Raw genomic sequence first — 23,653 nt, 5'->3', positions numbered from 1 at the left:
CTCACGCCCTCTCATACGTTTTAGTCCACTCTCGCGAGAGTATAAAAAAAAACTATGCTTTTAATAAACCCCGCCCCCAGCCCTATTAGTTGCCAAGCAACGAGGCAACCAACTGTGTTGGGAAACAGGAACTCGCACTCTTTCGTGTCCTGTTCACAGTTCCATCCTCCTTCAGGAGAAGGTGCGAGGATTTCTGCTTGAGCCCCGCCCTTTGGAGTGTGTGGGCCCTGGATTGGTCGATGATTCTCTCCAGGTGAGCACCGACGTGGGGGTGGGTGGAGCCAGGCTGTGGCACTAAAATTGCTGGCGACCAGAGTACCGGGCCCCAGGCTACAGTCTGTGGGCTCCTGTCTGCCGTGTTACGGGAGAAGTGCCGGGGCCACTGCCAGGAGGGACTTTAGGGATCGTAGGGTGAGCGACAGCTGTGCAGAGAGCTCATGGAAGATCCCAGGGAGGTCAGGAGGAGGGGGGCTGCGTGCACCCGGATGAGGTGCGTGCCTTGCTGTTCGGGGAAGTGCGGGCCCCCAGACCTAGCCCGGAGTATGGACATTCAGAGACTTGGAATCGCAGCTGGTGTTTGGATGGAGGATTTGAGTGGTCAGTGGAAAAACAGTGCAATATCCTTAAAGGACCTTCCTTCCTCAGGGGTTCCTTATCTGGGTTTGAGGGTGAGCTCGGGGCTCTCCTACCCCATTTCAAGTCAGGATTTTACCTTTATTCTGTAGGTGACCTTGAGGAAGTCTTTTACCGCCTCTGTGCCCCAGTGTTCCTTCTATAGACTTTGTAACGAGTAGATGGGGAGAGGGTGCGGAGCAAGAGTTTGAGAGTAAGAACCGCGGAGAAGGTGCTGTGCTAGAAATGGGGTGTCCAGTTACAACTTTTCCTTCTGAAAACAAGTTTGATATTTTCCCACTTTCTAATTTTTGGCAGGACTGAATCCTACCATTGGATAGCCATTTCTTTGTGATAATGAACTTTATCTGTTCACAGCCCACCTCACACCCCAACTACTGCCACTTCTCTCCCCAGGTTCTTAAACTAGAATTTGAAGTCAGGAAGGAAGTCGGATTGAGCCACTTAAGTTGATTGACCTCAGTGGCACTTTTTCAGTCTGTAAAATGGGAAGAAGTAATTATGGTAGCCTTACTATAGGTTTCCATCTTTGGAAGGATTGGGGAAATAATTTATGTGAATGTAACTCCCAAATCAGCATTATAAACGCATTGTTCTAGTGCTGTATTGATACGTAGATGAGGAAACAGAGGGGTCAGAGTTCATGACTTATCCTCTGGGCTTGTAGCTATTAACTGGAGAAAGAGGGCTGATCTTGACTCTTGGCCCAGAGTGTTTTCACTTTTCCACACTGATCCTCTTCCCCAAGTGTTTTGAAGGATGTCTTCTTCCTTCCCTTTCTTATATCCCTTTTGTCCCTTGCAGACGTTTCCTGAAGAGCTGCCATGTCTGGGAATAATGTATCTTCCTCAGAACAGAATAGCAGCTGTGAAACAAAAACCCCAAATCTTCGAATATCAGAGAAGAAATGTTGTAAGTTCTGGCAGAAAGGAGAGATTGCTTTCTCCCTGAATTTTATCTTGGGAATATTGTTGTAATCCTAGACTTTGCCGCCTGGTGAGTGGGGAATAATTCTTTGGTATGGGATTTAAAACAAGAGTCTACAAGGGAAAGTTCCTGATTGAAACAACTAGACCCAGCGAAATATTTGCCCCTGGGGCTAGACTGCTGGTGTATCCCAGCGTTTTCTTATTGCTTTGTTTTACTGAATCTCTGTCTTCTGAAGTATCTGCACACTTGTTGAAGGTTAGGGCAAACATTATTAGTACAATCTGTGGGTAAGGCCAAATGCCAGTATGCAGGGCCTTTGTTTCTTGGGCTACATATTGTGAGGGTGGTGCTCACTGTAGAAATGGCAGATAGGGCCCTGGCTGGCTGGCTGGCTCAGTGGATTGGGTGCTGGCCTGGGAAGCAAAGGGTCATTGGTTCGATTCCCAGTCAGGGCACACGCCTAGGTTGTGGGCCAGGTCCACAGTTGGAGGCGTGTGAGAAGCAACCACACACCGATGTTTCTCTCCTGTTTTTCCATCTTTTCTTCTCACTTGAAAAATAAATAAATAAAATCTTTAAAAAAAACCCTGCAGATAGGAAAAATAGCTCATTTCTACAGCTGTCAGTGGAATCAGCCCTAACGTTTAACTTTTCACTGTGTTTTGGGCACTTACTTTTTCACAGATTTAGCCTTTGAACTTTGCAAACTATGTTCCCTGCTAGTTCATCCCTCTGGGGACAGTTTCACACGAGTATTTTATTGCCAATTCTTTAGATAGAGATGGAATTAGTTCCAGAAGGTCCTGAGCTACTGAGCCCCATATGTCTTGGGGAACCTAAAAGAATGCTAAGCCTTCCTCAACGCTTCCAGATTGCATTTTCCTTTGGAACCCTATCAGTTAGCTCTTTTCACTTCAGCGGTTATATATATCAGCAGGTGGAAATACCCGAGCATCATGAGATCTGGAATCCTCTCTTGTTCAAAGCTTTCTCCAGAGTCTCGACCTTGATGTCATGCCCTTGTCGGTCTCGTGATTAATGATGATAATCTCTTTTCACCTGGCACTGAAGAGGCTTGAGGGGCTTTGGGTTGTAGCCAAGGCAGGTTGTTGGGATGTGATACTGGGGTTGGCGTACCTCTATGATTTGGGTCTCCTTTCTCTGCCAGGGCAGGAAGCTAGTTGCAGAGGGCAAATGCCCCACTGGGGATAACTAATATATTGTGGTGTTTGAGAGAAGCCCCTGGAGTCAGACTGCTTGGATTTGAAGCTGGGATTTAATACTTCCTAACAGTGTGTCCTTGAACAAGTTTGCCTATCTTCTTCATCCCTCAGTTTACTCCTTTTTAAAACTGGGACAGAGTGATGTGGAAATTAAATGAGTAAATATAGGAAAGCATTTACAAGAGTGTTGGGCACATAGCTATAGTGGCATTATTTTTTACTGGTGACTCTATTTGCATGTTGTGTTTGTTTTTTGAAGCATTGTATGAAAATTGAATTGTAGACTTAAATGCTGTGCTGGGAGCTCACTATTTAAAAGAACTCTATGAGGAATTATATTTTCAGTAAAGAATGCTTTCTCCTCTTGTTTGACCATATCGTAAACCCAGTTTGGGGGTACAGATGCACGTCTCAAAGAGAGGTACACTTGATTCAGAAGGGAGCAGAGAGCTGGTATGTGTATGTGTGGGGGGGAGTTGATAATTATGGCAGTCTCTGACCTTACTCGATGCCTAGTGTCAGTCCTTTTTTCTCCAAAGGAATCGCCTACTTGTCTTGACTCTTCTGCAGTTTTTCTTGCTTTGAGGGCTTTTGATTAGCCAAGGAAGCAGTAATCCCAGGTCTCAGGTTTTCTGGACTCTAATTCCTGGTTTGGGCTCTGATTCTCCTTTCCGAGCTCCGCCCTGTTCTGCCTCACTGGTAACATTTGGTTTATCCTAAAGCTACTGTCCTTTGTTTAACCCATTCTCCCCTTCTGGTTAGACTATGAGACTGCTAGAGCACAGTCAAAGGAAAAATACAGTTGTGAGAATACGTGTTAGTTCATTTCCTTTTCCTCTGTCATTTGCCTATATCTTGGAACAGGCTGACTTGGCTGCTCAGTGTTCACACCCACCAATTGCTTTATTAATAGTTCAACTATAATTCTCTTGCTGCTAATTACACCTGGGTTGGCTGACTTTGACTCTAGGAAGTGAGTGAGCTGGAGGATGAAAGAATTACTTTAGGGAGCCAAAACCTCTAAAGGAACCTTACTGGAGCTCCAGGCATTGTGGGGTGAAAGGGAGCGGTGATGGCCGAGGTGTTCCCTGCTAGTTCATCCCTCTGGGGACAGTTTCACACAAGTATTTTATTGCCAATTCTTTAGATAGAGATGGCAGGTGGGATTGCTGAGAGATGAAGCATCTGTATTCTTAAGCATCCTTATAGACCTCAACAGTACATAGCTCAGTTCCAGAAGGTCCTGAGCTACTGAGCCCCATATGTCTTGGGGAACCTAAAAGAATGCTAAGCACCTTAAGGTGCTCAGATGGCTGCCATCAGGGCTCTATGAAAGCAGGGATGTGTGCGGGGAGAAGTCTACATGCCTTTCTCTCTTTGTTTCATCTGTTCTTTAGTATTTTGATAGGTCTGGGACAGACAAGTTCCCATGTGTACCTTCCCTTAGCTGCAAGAGCAATGCATGTTCATAAACTATTCAAACAATACAGAGAGCAAGTGAAAAGTAAAAAATCCCTCACAGTTTCTCCCTCACAATTAGAAAGTCTAATTCTTTCCAGCATCTTATTCTGGTATATCCTATTAATGAAAAACAGTTCACACTGTACATATTTGGTTGTGCTGCCATTCTCTTTCTCCCTTTTAAAACTTACTTAAAAAAATGTATGGGACATTTTTTTCTCATGTCAGTACATCCAGATTTACCTCATTTTGCACAGTATTGCATTGTATGGATATGCCAGTCCCCCGCTGATGGACACTGCCGTTTCTAGTTTTCCACCATCACAAACAATACTGCACACACTATTGCATGTGTGTGCCAGCTACTTTTCTACAGAAATCATAAAAAAAGATAGATACATTTAAAATGTTGATCAGCATTATTAATATACTGCCCTACGAAGTTCTGTCATTGTAAACTGATTTTAATGTTTCAAAGTACTTAAAGAACTTGTACTTTAATAAGAACTGATTTTAATGTTTTCAAGTACTTAAAGAACAGCTGCACTGATTAATGAAAACATTAACTTTCTTGGTGCTTTGCTGCAGAACTTGGATATTTTGTACCTATCCAAGGAAATAGTAGGAAATAGTTGGAAGTTTTAGGACTTCTGTGTGGTTGCCTCTCCTGTGCCTCCTACTGGGGACCTGGCCCATAACCCAGGTATGTTCCCTGACTGGGATTCGAACCAGTAAATCTTTGGTTTGCAGGCCGGCGCTCAATCCACTGAGCCACACCAGCCAGGGCCGGAAGTTTTAGGACTTCTGATGAATAAAAATAAGCTATTACAAATGAAACACAATGGACAGCATGTGTCCAAAAATGTTGGGTCTACTTAGAACAAACAGTGGAAGAAGACCTTGGTCATGAAGAGGCTGAGAACCATTGGCCTTCTGGACCACTCTTTAGGAACTGGTTTGAGTGCATGGCTGTGCTCAAACTGCTGGCCAGTGCTTGTGCCTGGGGCTGGAAGGGCCATTCTGAAACCAGGAGTCTGGTTAGAGCCTGGTCCTTGACCTTGACTTTCTACTGTGGGTCATGCTCTTCACCTCTCTGAGCTTGAGTTTTTCTGCCTATAGGAGAGAGATTAATCAAGCCCTCATCTCCTCCGAAGTGTTCATGAAGGGAAAACAAGTCTAAGATTGAGAAAGTGAGTTAAACCTTGTTTAAAGAAGGTAGAAGAGAATTTCAGGATTGAAACAACTTTCCATTGTATGCCAGCGGATGTGTCATATTGTCTCTGGAATTAATCAGTGTGAAATACTGAAATGAAGTTGGTGGCTTTATTTATTTATTTGTTTAATTTTAATTGTTCAAGTATGGTTTTCTGTCTTTTACTCCCATCCCAGCACCACCCCCCAAGTCCCTCCCAGGTTTTATTTTTTAATAGGCAGAACAGTATGTTCCTAGTTCTGCTCATGTGGCAATTTTAGATAGGAAGTGTAATTTAGTTGTATTCCGGAAAATGAGAAATCCTGGTTGGCAATGTGTGTGGGTGTGTTGTGGGCAGAAGCAGGAAGTGTAGTGGTTGGGGGCACTGTGGGGGTACCTTAGAGACCTGTGTTTTCTTTTGGTCTGAGCCCTCTCTGTCCAGTTTGGTAAACACAGAGCAGCTGGTTACCTCCCAGGTATTAGTGTATTTTCAGCCTTAGAGAGGGTATCAGGATCTTTGGGGGAAGTGCCTAATGGGCTGGAAGGTGAGACAAAGCAGGCCTAGAAGCAGGTAATGAGCCAGATCATGGGGGATTGAGAAGAGTGAGGCACTGAGCTGGAGAAAGTGAAGACTCAGGAGGATTTAGCTACCAAAACCTGAGGCAGCTGATCCCAGGTAGACAGGTCTGCCTGACGTGGGTCACAAGTCAGGGATTAGCATTAGCTGAGGCTGCAGGGTGAGTGCTGCAGATTTGGACAGGTGAAAATCACGTCTGGAGCCCAGGCCAGGCATTTTCCATGTGCACAATGGGTAAAGGGCAAAAGCCAGGCCCCCTCTGTTCGTGAACCTATCCCTCCCTCACCACTTGGGCCGTGTTTTGGCTTCTGAGTACTTCATGCCAAACACCCCTAGGAAACTCTCTTTCATCGAGATCTTTTTATGTTCTTTTCCCAACAGATAAAAGATGAAGTTTCCATCCAAGTGCCCCTATTTTAGCCTTATGGGGCCACCTAGTCCCAGGATAGAGCAGCAGCAACAACTTGCAGGGCGCCCTTGGGAAAGCGGTGCTGGGGAGCGAAGGTGGCTCTTTTCCCCCTCCTGTCGTCACTTTTCACGTGGAGACGCCAGCAGAGTCTGAGCCTCCTAGACGACCTCATTTGGGCCTTGACCCTAGGAGAGTGGCTGGCAGCAGTGGGGGGCCCTCACCTACCCCCCCTGCTGAGCCAGACCCTGTGAGCAAGCAAGCTGAAGAGAAATCATGGGGTCTTTTTATGGGGAAAAGCCACGGAGGAGGCTCCAGCTCTCCCTAATGTCTTACTGTGTGTCCAGAGGCAAGTCACCTGACTGACTCTGAGTATCTAGTTTGCCCTGCCTGCCCAGTGAGACCTATGTGGATAAAGGAGTATTCCTAAAACAAGTTTCCTAAGGAAGGGTGGGCCAATTCCTGCTTCTAAATTGTCTTGCTTTCATAAGGGCCATCGAGGCAGGCTGGCTGTGATGCCCTTGTGGGCTAAGCTTTACTAAAACTTCCTGAGGTCTAGTCAGAACCTGTGTCTAGTAGGCTTTTCCACAGTAGTCTAAATCTTACTGTGGTTTAGAAATTCTGACTTCAGATCATGTCCTGAGTGCAAGGCCTAAGCAACTTGAAGCCAGGCTCTTTTGTGGTGGGCAAGCTAATTCCTGCCCGTGGCTCTGAAGGGATAAGTGAGGTCCTCAGCTGAGACACTCTGTTGGACCTGTATCGGAGTCTGCTCAGTTCTGCACTGGTAGGGTCTCCAGATACAGTGTCATCATTCTTGTGTTAAGCAAGGTGCCATGGTTACTGTCTTTTGAACTGTTTCCCCGTTGGGTACCTCTGTGAAGACCTTGGTCATGTGGGAAAAACATCTCTTCTTTTGGGAACTTTCTGCAAGTCTATATGATCCTTTAACTCTTTCAGGAGGGATTGCCTGATAATTCTTCACTTTGCCTTCCCTGTCTATCTGGGCCATTGCCTCACTGAGGTTTCTGGGGATTAAATAATAATATAACTATGAAGTTGATAGCCCAGTGCATGAACCTCACTTGGCCCCTAGTCATTTACTTCTATTCTGTTCTAGCATGGGCGTCCTACATGACCAACTCCCCGACTCTCATCGTTATGATTGGCTTGCCAGCCCGGGGCAAAACCTATGTGTCCAAGAAACTCACACGCTACCTCAACTGGATTGGGGTGCCCACCAAAGGTAGGTGCAGCTCATTCATTCTTTGGGAAGGGAAATGGTCACAGGCCTCTGGGGGTTTATTCTTGGCATCAAGGCTACAGGGTGCTCCTGTAATAGCAGTAGCAGTTGCTTACCGATTTATTGAATTTACTCCCTGTTCACAGGCTTGTTTCCTTCTGGCCTAGTTGTGAGAAAATGCCTTTGATAGTATACACTTCACATTTTCAAAGCCCTTACATATATATCATCTTGTTTAATCCTAGCAGTACCCCTGTGAAATAGCAGAAGTGGCTGAGGAAATTGAAAAAGACTCAGTTTAAAATTTCCCCGAGGTCTGTAAGTCTGAACTTGAGTGCAACTTAACTCTTAATCTGGTATTGTTCCCAGCATACCTTGGTGCTTTTTTCATCACCTTGGCCACTCTGACATTAGATCAGGATGTTCCCTTTGGTGCTCCTCATTGCACTGTTTCACGGCTGAAGGGTGTTTGTTGGTGTCTTCTGCAGTGTTTAATCTCGGGGTTTATCGGCGTGAAGCAGTCAAGTCCTATAAGTCCTATGACTTTTTCCGGCATGACAATGAAGAGGCCATGAAGATCCGCAAGTGAGTCTTCTTAGGCCTCACCTTCTTGGCCGTCACAAGAGTGGGTGTGATGGGGCTTAGTTTTCCTTTCAGTAAATATCCTGTGGAGATTTTAAGTGAAAGTTATTTTCTGGACTGGTCAACTTTGGGCTTGGGTGGGTAGAAGAATGGCTTGGGGAGATACACGCACACTCATAGGTTAGGCCTTCAGAAGGATAAGATGTATGCATGGGGCAAGGGAAAGGAAAAGATGGAGGAGGATATAAAAATCTCAGTGGGAAGTTGAAGGGTCTTGTTAGGGAAGTTTTTGAACAGTGAGAAAGCCAAGCAGGAAGGAGCGCGACTTCTACAGCAACTGAACTGCTCATGTCTCGGGCTGTGTCTGAGCTTGGCCTCACTGCACTCCTCTTGCTGATTTCCTCTGCTCTCATGGCAGACAGTGTGCTGTCGTGGCACTGGAAGATGTTAAGATGTATCTCACTGAGGAGAGTGGGCAGATTGCGGTAAGCCTTACCTACCTCTTCCCATCTTGGTCTCTGCCCTCTCAAGCCTCACCTTGGGTCTGCCCGGGTGGGACCCCATTTCTTGTGCCCTGCTCTTCTACCTTGTGGACTCTCTTCCCAGGTGTTTGATGCCACCAATACAACCAGGGAGAGGAGGGACATGATTTTGAATTTTGCCAAGGAGAATTCCTTCAAGGTAGGATCTGACTTCATGCTGGAGAAAGAGGAATGAGTGGGGGTGGGAGTTAGAAGGACCGTGTGGATCTGTCTGACTCTGACGAGCGAGGACAAGGTTGGCTCTCTGATTCTGTCCGTATGGGGCATGCCCCCAGTTCTTGAGTGTTTTCTCGCGGGTCCTTTCTCAGACCCTTAGCCTGTGTGTCTGAGGCCCTGGGGATGTGGTAAGAATTATTTTTAAATGAAGAGGCCTTGAAGGCACTTTCATTAAAGAAAATCCTCTGGAATGCGGAGGCTGGGGTGGTGCAAGTGTGAGCACGTGCTCCTGATGAACAGCTGGGCCATTTTTGATTCATTTATTACTGCCTTCTCTTCCTGGCCAGGTGTTCTTTGTGGAATCTGTCTGTGATGATCCTGATGTCATTGCTGCCAACATCCTGGTGGGTGACGCTCCTGCATACCAGCACCTCTTTACCCTGTGTGCCTTCTGTGTGTGGAGGTGTGGTGGGGAGGGGGCCGGGGAGGGGGAGAGTCAGCTGGGTAATGAAAGAAAGAAATGGACAAGTTTAACATCACTGACTGATCTGTTTGATCTGCCAGAACGCCATTTTGTACTTCCACATTCTTGGGAGAGGGAACTGAGGCTTTGACGAGTAAAGTATGGAATAGTTGTTGAATGGAGACCAAAATTTAGATTGTAGGATTTCCAGCCCAGTGTTCTGGGTGTTAGCTGGATACTGAGACCTAGGAGTTTTTAAAAAATAGACCAGACTTTTCATTATCTGTCAGGGGTAGATGTCACCTTCTAGGAAGGTCATCAGCCCAGCCATTGTGTACCAGTCAGGCCAATGCTCAACCCACACTGAGTGCCTCATGCCCCATGTGGGCACAGTATAAACCAGTGCCTGTTTGATGGGTTGTGCTGTGCCGAGTAGGCATCCTTGCACGGTATTGTGATGCTGTCCCAGCAACATGGGAACTTGTGATGGTCTAAAGTTCTAAGAAATAGGCATCTGGTCCAAAGCAGGCATGCAACAAGTCAAGCAGCCTATTCTAAATGGTTCTGGGGAGAAATTGAAGCACATTCTGTTTCCCCAGGAAGATAAAAGAAGGGGTTGGGAACCAGTAGCAGCTTCGGCTGCATGATAGCCACTGTGCTGCAGCCAAGGACAGGCACATGACTCCCCAGTTGTCTTTCCCTTCTTGGTTGCCAGGATCATAGGACCATGTGGGGGTGGTGCTCAGAGAACGGGGGTTGCCAGCACTGCAGTGAAACGCCACTACTGTAGACTTCCTTTTCTTTATTTAGCAGTGCCTATTTGCAGGAGGGCTATTGAAGGCAGACCTCTGACCAGGTCCTGCTCTTCTGTGATTCCAGGAAGTGAAGGTGTCAAGCCCTGATTACCCTGAAAGGAACAGGGAGAATGTGATGGAGGACTTCCTAAAGAGAATTGAGTGCTACAAAGTCACCTATCGACCCCTTGACCCAGACAACTATGACAAGTAAGGTTTAAGGCCATGGCTCAAAGGGCATAAATAGGGATCTCATTTGAGAAAAGAGCCTCTCTCTCTCTGTCTCCAAACTTCCTTCTGACATTCCAGCCCCATAGTGTTTCTATCACTCCAGAGAAACAAGGTGTGGATTTGTGGCCTCTTTGTGGGTTACATGTTATACTTGCACCCTGAAGTTTGTTTTTTTTTAATCATCAATCTTTTTCTCTGTCCTCTAGAGCAGGGTGTCTCAATCTTAGTGTTATTGACATCTTGAACTGGGTAACTCTTTGTAGTTGGGGGTTGTCTTGTGCATTGTAGGATATTTAGCAGCACCCTGGCCTATCTGCTCACTAGATACCAGTAACTTTCAACCTGTGACAAACAAAAATGTATCCTGACATTGCCAAATGTCCCTGGGGAGCAAAATCACCCTCGGTGGAGAAGCATTGCTCTAGATCATAAATTTTGAGCTAGGGTATTGTAGGACACCCCTTAGAACTGTATCATCAGTTTTTGATAAATTTAAAAAGTGTATTATATATTAACACACGTGTTATACATTATATGTACATATAGATATGTAACAATACACATATAAAACATACACATGTATATGCATGCAGTATATATTATTTGTTATGTGTAATCTGTAACAGAAAACAGATAACATATTACATATATAAGTAAAACAGGTAAAGTCCTCAGCAACATGCTTGGCTTAGGGAAGTGTCTGATCAGTGCTAGCTGTCATTACCGTGGCAGCATCTGACAGCAGAGTGGTATACAGTGTAGGTTAAGTTGATATGTGTGAGGTATAGGAGCCATAGCAAAATGTCAAGTTCAATTTGAAGAAAGATGTGTGCACATGGAAAGCTATGAGAATGTGGCCTTTGAAAAGGGAAGTGGTCAGAGCAGTTATCAGCTCTGTTCAAATACAAATACAGCCCTGTAGCCAAGCAAAGGAGACAAGTGTACATAACCCACTGTTTAATCACTTCAGTGGTCTGCTTTGAGTCAGTTCCTTCGAGGGGCCACCCAGAATGTTACTATTTGGAGGGTTTTTTAAAAAAGATTTTATTTATTTATTTTTGAGAGAGGGGAAAGGAGAGAGAAAGACAGAGAGAAACATCAATGTGTGGTTGCCTCCCCTGCGCCCCCACCTGGGGAGCTGGCCTACACCCCACACTGAATGACTGGGAATCATTCTCCAGCCACCTGTTGATTCCCAGGCCAGCGCTCAGTCCACTGAGCCACACCAGCCATGGCTGGAGGTATTCTTTATACAGAGGTTGAAAACCACTGCCCTAGACATGGCATAATAGTATATACTTTAGTTACCCCCAAAGTCCTACACAGTAAAATATTCTGGGAGAATGTGTATGTGTCTGTGTGTGTTTATAGATGTTCTCTCTGTTGGTAGGTTTATGGGTGATTTTTATCCACATCATTCTCCCTTTATTTTTGAAACTTGTTTGGAATAAACACTTATTATTTTTATAATGAGGTAAATTCCATGGTGGCCACAGAGCACACGATCCATGGAAGTACCTTTGAGAGAGGCATGATTTAGGTAGGTGCTGGGAACGCACAGAGACCTCCATGCCTCTGCCTCCCCCTGCCCCCGCCCCCTGCCCCCTTACTGGTGATGTTGCACTCTGGCCAGGTCTCCACCGCCCCAGGTGGGGGTTGTGCTTCTCACCTAATTTCAAGGTTAGCAAAACCTTCAGGTCATCTAGTGTAGCCCCTGAGGGGAAGCCTGAATTGTTTATCATACTTACTACATTCGTGATAGAGTGTAGGCACTGAGGGGCAGACCAGAAGTTTGGGAGATTTTGTTCATCTTAGTTCTGAGGAGCACTTCAGCTCTTACCATTCTGCTTCGTAAATGTGGGTGGGGCTGCAGCCGGAGGGGAGGGAGAGCTGCTGTCAGCTTGTGAGTATCTGTGGAGTCCTTTCTCCTGCTACTGTTTGCCTCAGATTTTCATACCAGGGGACTTTTTCTTCCATCAGGGATCTTTCTTTCATCAAGGTGATAAATGTGGGCCAGCGGTTTTTAGTGAACAGAGTCCAGGACTACATCCAGAGCAAGATAGTCTACTACCTCATGAATATCCACGTGCAGCCCCGCACCATTTACCTTTGCCGGCATGGAGAGAGCGAGTTCAATCTCTTGGGGAAGATTGGGGGTGACTCTGGCCTCTCCGTGCGGGGAAAACAGGTGAGTAGTTAGCCAGCAGGTCGAATTTCCTAGGGTTAGAGTTTTTCCTAAATTCCACCAAGGCTTAGGATCAGGATGTGGTTTTGGATGGTCAAGCAAATGCTAAACATATTTTCTTGTCCACTGATTCTAGCTCTGTATTGAAGTGTGGATTACTTGGAACCATTTCTGCTGTGGTAGCTCAACCATCAGGTTTTTATTGGGTACAACTTGTGTGCTTAGCAGAGTATAGGGTGCTCTGGTTGACACTGGTTTCCAGCTTGGGTTAATTGCTTGTATCATCTTCCAGATTTTGACTGCAGTCATACACATTGGCCCTTATAGGCTGAGTTAACAGTTGTGTGTATGTGTGTGTGTGTGTTTTCTTTTAAAAAATTTTTATTCCAAACCCCAGTTTGCCCAAGCTCTAAAGAAGTTTCTGGAAGAGCAGGAGATAGCAGATCTCAAAGTGTGGACCAGCCAGTTGAAGAGGACTATCCAGACTGCTGAATCCCTGGGGGTGACCTATGAGCAGTGGAAGATTCTGAATGAGATTGATGCTGTGAGTAGAAAGTTTTGATGGCCAGTATGGTCTCCTGTTCAGGCAGGAACTTTCAGGAGTCACAATGTGGGCAGTTTTATCTAAAAACTAGAACCACCAAGTAGAAACTTTGAGGAAGCTGAAACTATGGCTGGTTTGGGAGGAAGCAGGAACAATTGCACCCCTAATTAGGGCTTCCTGTCTGCTTGAGCATCTGTGCCAAAAATGGGACCCAAACCAATTTTTGGGTGCCTGGGGAGAGTAGAGCTCCACTTGGTTCCTTGGTGTATTTTCTTCCTGGGAAAAGGAAATAGCTAACAACATTCATTTCTTTAATTTCTGCTTAGATCATTTGGCCAACTATTCTGAAAAAGTCCTTTCCAAATTTTTTCTTGGTTTTCTCTGTCCTTGAGCACAAAAGTAGGCATTTCCTTTTCTTCCTCTGTACGCTTTTATGCCTTCTGCAGGAAGTTTCGAGTCCTTTCAGTTTCTCCTCCTTCCCTGCTCCCTGTTCCCTTTGTCCTGCTGACTTTTCTTGACCTTTAAATTCCCCACAGTAGTAGGAGAAAGTGGCAGCTTATGCTAGAGAAGCCGCCTCCTCTCTGCAGTGGGCCTCACCCTGCCAGTCCCAGACACCCTGACCAGTCAGTTGCAGGACATGAAAGGACCCGGCACAGTGCCTGGCACGTAGTAAGAAACTAGTATTCTTCAGTGTCGTCTTCCTTATTGGGTGGGGCTGTGTGGATCAGTCTACCTCTGTAAGCCTGTGTGGTGCCTTGCAGGGCGTATGTGAGGAGATGACCTATGCAGAGATTGAGAAGGAGTACCCAGACGAGTTTGCGCTTCGAGATCAAGAGAAGTACCTGTATCGATATCCTGGTGGGGAGGTGAGATTCCCTTCATGTGGGGTGACTTCCCAGCCCTGTGCTGGGGGTTTAGGGTTAATTTGGGGAAAGGATTGAATACAGTTTTGGGGATCTAGAAAGCATACTTAAGTCATCATTTAGTTTATCCTCCCACCCTGGGTCATACTGTCTTTAATTCAGCTTAGGCAGTCAGATGCCTCATTAATTTGTAAAGATCTCTAGGGAAAAGATGGACAAGATATACAGTATTTGGTATATTGTAGAATCAATATGATCTTCCATTGTATTTGTTTATATTTTTTAAATTTTTTTACAGATTATCCAATTGTTGGCATATAGTTCATAATATTTTAAAATACTCTTGTATTCCTGTGGTTTCAGTTGTTAGATCTTTGGTGTATTTTTTAATTTTTATGTATTTTATTCTTTATTGGGGCAATGTTAGTTAATAAAATTATATAGGTGTACAGTTCTATAACACATCATCTGTAATGATCTTTTTACTTCTTTTTATTCCGCCTCCTCAATCACACCTCAAGGTGTGGATACTAAGTAAATATATGGGCTGTGAATGATTTCCTTATCATCTTCAGTGTTTTGGGCTGTTTCCTGGTCTAAGTGGCTTCATAGTTAGGGATGTGTGAGGCAAAGGTAAGTAAACAGTGTGACAGAGGTCCAGGAAACTCCTGAGAGCCCCTTGTCGCCTTATACTTTGCCTAGTTTTGGGGGGAAAACATGCTGAATTCAGATTTTCTCTTCTTGGCTCTAGTTTTTTCAGTGTGAATGTTACTCTCGAAAGGTCTGAATATTCTTAAGAGATACCAGGGTTGGGGGGGTTAGCAGGCGACCTGAAATTGCTGAACCTGCAGGAAGAAAGCCAGCCCGGGATGAAGGAGTAGTGGCCTCATTACTCTGGATGCAGCCACTGACTTGGCTGCCAGCTTGCACCCGGCCCCCTGCCAGCCTGCCCTACTTCCCCCCACAGTCATACCAGGACCTGGTGCAGCGGCTGGAGCCTGTCATCATGGAGCTGGAGCGCCAGGGCAACGTCCTCGTCATCTCCCACCAGGCGGTCATGCGCTGTCTCCTGGCCTACTTCTTGGATAAGGGTGCAGGTGCCATTGAGGGAAAGGCTGGGGGACATATTCGTGGGAGGGGACTAGACTTGGGATAGCACCAGGATCCCTGGCAACTGGACCTCTCCCTCTTTCACTCAAATTCAAGTACATTCTTTAGGCAGCAGTATGGGGCTCCCAGCAGCCACTGGGCCAACTATTTGCCGAATTGATGCTGCTGGTACAAATGCCCCCAGTAGAGAATGGTTGCTGCTGGAACTCCTCAGTCCCGCTTGGCTAAAGGGTAGCACTGAGCTGACACTCCTGGAAGCATCAGAGAAGCTGGATATTTCCAGCTTGCTCCTTTGACTACAAGGAGGGTGGTGTTTTAGAAGCATCTCCATCCTTTGGATTCAGGGTAGGACAGTTTCTGGGTAGAGCCCAAAGGAAGTGCTGCTGCCTTTTCTGACACTTCCTTTCCTGACCTACCTGATCTGCTGGGCAGCCCACAGGTTGGCCTCTGGTGGATCCTGGTGTGCCACCAGCTTCCTTTCCGTGGGGTCCTGGCTGCAGCACTTACTCCTGTTTTGTCTGCGTGGAAGGATCTAAGATGTACTTATTTCCTTCCTCAGCCATTTGGTAGCTTGGGTGGCTTCTTTGGTGGCCGTCTTGATAATTGTTTGGGGGTTAGAGGAGGAGATGTGTAAGTAGATCAAGGTAAAGAAAACCCATGAGCTCCTTAGATTCTTTCTTCCACTAGCTTGCCCATATTCCATACTAAGAGTCTTCCCTCACCTGGTCTTTCTGCTTTCAGATGAGCTACCGTACTTGAGGTGCCCTCTTCATACCATCTTCAGACTTACCCCTGTGGCCTACGGTAACTATGAGTTTAGGGGCTGGGCAGGTGGTGGGGATTGAAGAAGGTCAGGATTTTTGAATTTTCTTTGAAGTTTGTGTAGAGGTGCAACTTCATCACCCCTGTATACCAGGAGAGTTCCGTCAGTGCCTTCCACTTTTAAATGTATGTATGTATCTGGGAATGTATGCATTCTTTCATAGTATTCTTTCCCATACTGAAACTAAGGAATTTTTCTTTGAGCTTTTTCTCTGAAGGTCTCTTTGCTTGTTTCTGTTTTCCTAGGGTGCAAAGTGGAAACCATTAAACTCAATGTGGAAGCTGTGAACACTCACCGTGACAAGCCAGATGTAAGTATTTTCCTATAGGTGAACATACAGGCTCCTGAGTCTTTGAAACTTTGGCATCAAGACACTGGGGTTTCTTTTATGTACCAAAGAAAAACAAGTCCAGAACTCATATCCTGTATAGCCTGCTTACTTCCAAAAGGAAGAGATGTTGGAATTACTATTTTTTAAGATTAGTACCTCTCTCATGAGTCTTGACCTTGCAAGCTCCTGGAAATACAGTTAAATATGCAAAGTATTTGGCTGGAATGAATTGCAAATCCCCCCAGGAAGAGAACCTCTTAGAAAGAAGGATTTAGAAGAACCTTTAAGGTAGGGTGAAGACGTATGGGTTTGTTCCTAGGTCTGTCCTGTTAATCTGTTTGTTCTTAAATAAGTCCCTTTCTTTGTCCCTCTTTACTGCTTTGGAGTATGATGCTCAAGGAGCTTCTCTTTCTACAACCCTTTGGCTTTCTGGGGCTAGGGGGCCAGGCCATGGCCCACGTCCTATGAGGGACGCTGTCCTAGAGGAGTAGCGGTGGAGGAAGTCATGGTTATAAGCGTTATTTAACCTTTATGAGTGAGCTTTTGTCTTGGCTTTCATCTGTGTGGTATCCCTCCATTTCCAATCAGAACAACTTTCCCACGAGCCAAACCCCTGTAAGGATGAGAAGGAACAGCTTTACACCTCTGTCCAGTTCGAATACAGTAAGGCGTCCAAGAAATTACAGTGTTGGGAGCCGGCCCCTCAAGCCCCTCAGTCCTCTCCGCGCCCTGGACATGCAAGAAGGGGCCGACCAGCCGAAGAGCCAAGTCAGCATTCCGGTGGTGTAACTGTGTGTTTCCCTCCAGTCCTGGCCTCCTGCCCTTGTCACTAATCACCAGAGAATCATTTAACTTCCACCCCCCACCCTCAACACCCCACCATGAATCTTAACACAGAACATGAGGACGTGTGTTTTTAGACCAACCTCATCTATTCTGCATTGTGAAACATCTCCCCATTTAGGGGCACATTGATGAGTTGGGTGTTTGAGAACAGGTGCTCATTCTGGGTGGTCTGGAGGAGGAGGAAAAGGGATAATCACCTTTGGGATGACAGCATACCTGGAGCTGAGGCTGAGCACGGCCAGTACACTTGGTTCTTCTCAGTCCCTGGTGTCTAAAGTCACTAAAGTTCTTATGGTGGTACAGTGGGGGTGGGGTGGAGGGGGACACAGAAACCCATTTTCCTTTTACCTTTGTCTCTTCGAGGTGTGCTTTGCTCACAGTTCTTACCTGCCTGCTTTCTTCCCCCTCCCTCATCTCCCTATTGGGTTGCCCATTGTGATGCATGCCATTGTCATTGTAGTGTCTGTCTAGGAGGGAGGGGAAGGTTGTGGAGAGAGAAGTCCAGGTGCCATTGATTTCTCTCAGCAGAGGGCCCAGATGGATGTGGAGGAGGGTGGGGACCCTTTCTTTTCCCTCGTGCTTCTCTCAAGCCATGTCCTGACAGGGTCAGCCTAGGCTACGGAACATTCACAGGCACTCTGGAGCCAGTAGGTGGATATAGGGTGAGAGTTCTTGCGTCCTTTCATGGGAAGTAATCCTAAGGCTTTGATGCCGGGGCGGGGGGGGGGGGGGAAGCTGGCTCTGAGAATGTGGGAAATATCTTGGTTTGTGTTTTTCACTTCACTTTTGGAGGCTGTGGAGTGAAGTTTAGGGCATTATAAGGGCCCCTAGCCGCTACAGGGCTATTTTGGAGCAGGTCATTCATTTTCTTTGCTGCTCCCAGCTTCTTTGCTACCCACTGCCAGCAAGTGACCTCTGGGGCTGTTTAGGTGGACACTCACCACTGATTCAGGAGTCACTACTGATGTTTGAAGTGCTCAAGTCAAAAGGCAGAGAAGAGTTCACTAGAGCTGTGAATTATTCTCCCGTAATTTTGAAAACACTCCTTTTTAAGTTGAAGAGTCTGGAGGAGCCTGTGCAGTATAGTCCTTCACTGCTTGTATTTACCTATTCACTTCTGTCATTTTATTTTCTCTGTAGGGTTAAACAGGAATAGTTTACAGCAGGGATTCTTAGCCCCATGGTGACTCATGATAGCATACTTCTCCCCCCAAATGGGTATGCAGAACATATGAATATATGGGCCTTTTTCTGAGAAGCAAGTCTAGAGTACTCAAGAGTTTTTTTGTTTCCATTGTTTTGTATTAAAAATTGAAAAAAAAGGGGAGATGACCCCATCTTAAAGTCATTAATTTGTGTTTTAGAAGTAACCAGGGAGAACAAGTTAGCTGTTTGCCAAAGTTGCTTTTGGTAATAGACCTTTTGCCATGGTTCTTATCTGGAAGTATTCATTAGAACCTCCCTGAGAACTTTTGCAAGGTACACATACCCCGGTCCCCTTGAGGCTTAACATTCACTCAGAATCTCTGGGGTTGGGGCCCGCATGTGCCTGTCTTTAACTATCTTCCCCGTTGATTATAATTCATACTCCAGGTTCATTCTCCATTCTGTGCAGTTGGGTAACAAATACTGGGATAGTAGTTCCTTGGACAAAGCAGAAACCCAGGAATTCTGAATCCCTCATGAAGTTAGGTGTTTAGCAGATCACAATATTGAATGAAGTGAACCCCCCTCCTGCTGTTGAGAACAGGAGCCTGTTTTAGAGTATTATTCTAGGTTCTAGTCCCATCTTAAACCATTTATAGGTAAGGGTGATGTGGAAGAAATCACTCTGTAAATAAATGTCCTTTATAATAGCTGGGAATTTTAAGCACCCTGGAGATAAGTACTGAGATAATCCTGTAGGATGAGGAAGATTATCATCCCAGGCATCTGACTGGTGTCCTTGAGTCCTTGATTCTTGTATCTTGAATAGAACATCATAGTGAGTTCCCCAAGGCTGCTTGCCCAGATTCTGCTCGAAATTACTTCGGTGTGCTCTTCTTGTCTACCATTTACATAACTGTACCTAGTGTCTCAGTTTGTGAGGCTTTGGGCTGGGTGGGAGTTGGGGTGCAGGTGTACGTAGAAGGAAAGGTACTTGTCCCAAGAAGTTGTTTTAGAAACAGGGCATATAATTAATAATAAGTGAGCATTTGTGAAAGAACACCACCTTGTGAGTGAGGACACTAAAGTGGAATATAGATTACTTCTGACCTTTTTCTTATCCTTGACCATGGGACTAAAAGAGTTGGGAGAATGAGTTGTGGTCTAGGACATGTGTATGGTACTTTTAGATAGTTGCCTCATCTATTTTGCTTGGCTGGTGGTGTCTTTAGCCCAAGTGAGCATTCATTCCATCTTTCCTCCTGCTGTGCTGTGAGAGTAATTCAGAGTTAATGAATGAGAAGAAGGAGCATTTTGATCCAAAGACTTTGGATTTGGCCTTTACATACTTCTAGTGAGAGGAGAAGTGTCTAACAAACTCGCATTGTGTTACCTTGTTATAAGCCCCAGCATTAGCCATAGGTCACTGGAATGTTCCTGTGGATAACTTCTCTGCACTATCCCCTGTGCTAGTTTGCTTGCCTCAGAAGAGGAGTCTGAGGTGGTCTTATTATTCTCAGATAGAACACAAGAAATTACAGTTTGAAAACAGCAAGGTCTTCAGCATTCTTCAGTTTTTAGAGCAAGATCTCTAGAGAGGGTTCAGCAGGAAGAACCCAGAAGAACATAAAATGGAATGGAGCTCTAAACTGTAGACAAGTCCTACTTCCTATCTTTGTTTCCTATGCTCCGCTCCCATTCTTACTTGATTGGGTATTGGTAGTAAATCAGTATTACTATGATTGTATGTATATCACAAATCCTACAAAGAAAGGGTGGACCCCAAAGTGCTTTTTTGCTGAGGCTTCAGTTTCATTATGGGAGAAATGGATGAAGGCTTTAGCATTTATCTAGTGATAGAAAATGGGGAAAGGAAAATCATTATATTATATATTTTTTCTATTTTTCAGTTACAGTTGACATTCATTTTCTTTCTTTCTTTTTTTTTTATTACTGCTTTAGAGCTGAATGAGGCCCTGGCTGGGTAGCTCAGTTGGTTAGAGTGTTGTCCTGATATGCCAACGTTGTGGGTTTGATCCTGTCAGGGCACATACAAGAATCAACCAATGAATGCAAAAATAAATGGAATGATAAAAATTATGTTTCTCTCTCAAATCAATAAAAAAAGAGCTGAATGAGAATTCTGTGACATACTTGAAAGAGAAATGAAAACTAAATTCAATGTAAAGCTTCTCTTTCTGCCTCCTAATCCTCAGATTTGAATTAGCTTTTACTTATTATCCGTAATGTCTTGGTTTTGTTTTGTTAAGAGGAGTATTTCACATTCACTTGGAAAGTAGAATAGGAAAATATTTTAAAACTCTTAAAACTTTGTGCTAAGTGGTCTTACCATTGTCTCTCTCTTTTGTAAATCCTCATTTGAGGATGTTTTATTGATTTTAGAGAGGAAGGGAGAGAAAGAAAGAGAAACATTGGTATGAGAGAGAAACATCAATTGGTTGCCTCTCGTACGTGCCCTCGACTGGAGATGGAACCTGCAACTTTTTGGTGTGTGGACAACATTGTCCAACCAACTGAGCCACCCAGCCAGGGCTGTCTCTGGTTTTTGTTTTTTTCTCCAAGAAATGTATATTCCTAGGCTGAATGGTTAAATGGTTCCTGTGAGGTTCTGGCTCTTCCTCTTTGTAACCCACTTGATGTTCAGAGGTACTGACATTTTGAAGAAACATGATATAGCTGTTAGGAAATAAATCCATTGTTAAACGAATTTTCTGTGAGCAGAAGATCTGAGTTCCAGAGAAACTTATGGGTACTTGGGGTAGTCAAAGGACAAGGAAAAAAGTGTCTAAAAATGGAGAGAACTATTTCTGGGTTATATAGCCTTATGCACATTTCATTGTTTTACTAAGCTCAGAAGTCAGGTTGTTTGTTTTCAAGAAACTTGGTGAATTTACCCAGGTTTCCCAGTGTGCACTTTGGCTTGTGTTTTAAATAAAAAAATTATATAACAATTGAGTCAGGTTTAGCAGGATTGATATTTTACTTCTCATAGAGGTGATGTAGACATCAGAAGTATGTTGAGGAATTTAATATAGACTCATAGTGTCCAGAAGACTGTGTACATAGTGGTATTAGCTATGTGCCGGCTGACTGACAGACTCTGAAAGGATCTGAAAGGATCTGTAATGCTGACTGACAGACTCCAGTAGGGTTCATATGCTGACTGACTGACTCTGGTAAAGTCTGTATGCTGTTTGAAAGGAAGTAAACACTCCACATTTTTCTTGAGGAGAAAGTTAATAGTGCTTTCAGAATAGCAGCCAAAGTTTCATCAGTTTGTAGAAAATGAAGGTTGCATGTCACTTGTATGACATTTTGTAAACTCTGTTAAGGACACACCTGCTTGAAGCCTAAAATTGTTATTCTACTTGAAGTCCTCCTTTTCACTTTCCGCTTCTAGGTAGCATTTTGCTTTCACCACCCATTTCTGAACTTCTGTGTCCACAGCTTTTCTTTTATAGAATGTAGCACTCCACTGGATAAGGCTGCTGGTTGGAGTGTGATACGCATTTGGCACTTGTTCTCTAATAAACAAAACCACAAAGGTAATTTTACATTCAAAAATTGATTTTAAGAGGTGGCAAATTATTCTTTCCAGTAAGCCTTTCATCGGGGAATCTATGACCAATATTTAACTATTCAATGTTTCTGTGTCTGAATTACTTGTGCACATTTTTTAATTGTGTTGAAATAACAAAATCAACTCATTATGATATGGTGATGGTTCTGCTGTGGCAAAAGCAAAGGATCAATCGTCGACTTTGCCCTTTGGAGGGTTTGGGAGTGGGCTGAGTACTGCTGGGTTGAGTGGGGATGGACTCAACTGGGAACCCATGCAGTACATCTACCCTGCTGACTTCCTAGGCACGGGTCTATTGAAAGAAGCAACTTAAGTCCTTAACAGCATTCTGATTTAGTCTGGTGATACTGATATCAAAACATGCCACTCAGATCCACCTAAGGTGTGTATAACTGTATTTGAAATGTGTTTTGTGTGTGTGTGTGCAGAATGGGTAAATAAAATTGTTGAGTAACTTGAACCTATCAGAACGCTTCTGGGTTTTTTGTTTTGTATTTTGGGTTGTGTTCTCACCCATTCCACCACCCCCAGAACTTTGCCTTACACTGTTCAGTGATTGGCCTCAAGGCGAGGCCAGCTCCCAATATGGCTGGCATCCTTGGTGTAGGCACGGCTCTCTGTCACCACCTTCTGGGGAGGATGGGAAGGACATTATGGAAAGCATGTGAACTTCTGTAGGAGTTGTGTGTACTTTTTGTCACCTTTACAAGAATTACCTCTTACGTTTGACCACATTGCACTATGACTCCCATTAATAACATGTAACTCACTATTTATTGTAAAGAAAAACTTTGGAGATCTCTTAAAATTTAGTGGGCTGTTCCTTCTAAATATGACCTGCCTGTTTCTAAAGAGGTTATAGCCAGTGGCTATAGCCAGAGGTAAATACAACAGTATTTAAGTTCTTCTGTGATGGGGGAATACAGGTAGAATTCTGTTATCATTCTCATGCCTTACTCTTTGTTACTCTAACAAGGACCTGGAGCTCATTAGATATGCAGACTCTCGGGCTCCATCCTGGGCATACTGAGTCAGAATCTTCATCTTAACGGGGTTCCCTGGTGATTCAAATGCACACTTAACATTCGAGAAACACTGTTCTAGAAGGAAGAATTTCTCACAAGCTAAACTATGATATCCCAGTTTATGGGAAGAAGTTGATTTCTGTTCTGATGACTGATTTCAGAATGGGCTAGGGTAACTGCAATGGCAGAGACCCTCCTCAGAAGCCAAGTAGTTCTGACTGCAGCGTCACTTTCTTGGCATGGCCTTTTGGCTGATGGTGCCGACATACTCTCCTTTCACCTCACATCTTGGGTATGTGGCTTACAGTCCAGGTCTGAAAGGCGTGCCTGGTTCAGCATGGCACAAGGAAAGTCGGTTGTTCTGGGAAGGAAGCCCGTGACTGTGCCACTGGAGTGTGTCCAACTCCTGAGAGTAGAGGGGTGTGTGCATGTCTGTGTGCACATGTGGGGATGGGGCGGAGACGGGGGGAAGCAGTGGAAGGGTCGGAGAGGGATTCTGCTGTACCTTTATTGACACTTGGTGGTGGTGTAATGGCTTTGTTTCTCTTCCTCTCTGGCTCCTAGGCAGAGACCTTGCAGGCTGTGCCTAGCAACTCCTCTCCGACATCCCTCCCATCGCTCTCCTGATACGGAAGCTAAACCAGACCTCCCTGGGGGACCGGGATCTGCTGAAAGTCTTGGATGTCAGCTCCACCTGGGTTTGAACAGGAAGTAAAGTGGGGATTGGACATTTGGGACCATCAAAAAAA

General features: G+C 44.9%; 1 protein-coding gene across 7 annotated transcripts; it reads left to right on the top strand.

Annotated features, from left to right (window-relative positions):
* Positions 1-117: 117 nt before the first annotated feature.
* On the top strand, positions 118-23,653 carry PFKFB2 (6-phosphofructo-2-kinase/fructose-2,6-biphosphatase 2). 7 transcript variants are annotated; one of them, XM_037067200.1, is made up of 16 exons: positions 118-253; positions 1,438-1,545; positions 7,540-7,665; positions 8,127-8,247; positions 8,663-8,729; positions 8,851-8,925; positions 9,290-9,346; positions 10,285-10,409; positions 12,411-12,618; positions 13,013-13,159; positions 13,921-14,025; positions 14,990-15,119; positions 15,874-15,936; positions 16,201-16,265; positions 16,875-17,066; positions 23,469-23,653. In XM_037067200.1, the coding sequence occupies exons 2-16, from the start codon at positions 1,458-1,460 to the stop codon at positions 23,529-23,531; spliced, it is 1,632 nt and encodes a 543-aa protein (XP_036923095.1). In that variant the 5' UTR covers positions 118-253; positions 1,438-1,457; the 3' UTR covers positions 23,532-23,653. The 7 variants fall into 7 exon arrangements, with proteins under 7 accessions (XP_036923095.1, XP_036923093.1, XP_036923098.1 ...); XM_037067198.1 differs by lacking the exon at positions 118-253 and adding an exon at positions 272-411; XM_037067203.1 differs by lacking the exon at positions 118-253 and adding an exon at positions 273-411 and having other exon boundaries at positions 8,151-8,247.

This window comes from Sturnira hondurensis, unplaced genomic scaffold (assembly GCF_014824575.4).
Source record: "Sturnira hondurensis isolate 20B ecotype Veracruz unplaced genomic scaffold, ASM1482457v3 Scaffold0017082, whole genome shotgun sequence".
Classification (NCBI taxonomy): Eukaryota; Metazoa; Chordata; class Mammalia; order Chiroptera; family Phyllostomidae; genus Sturnira; species Sturnira hondurensis.
This window is presented reverse-complemented; position numbering and strand designations above follow the sequence as displayed.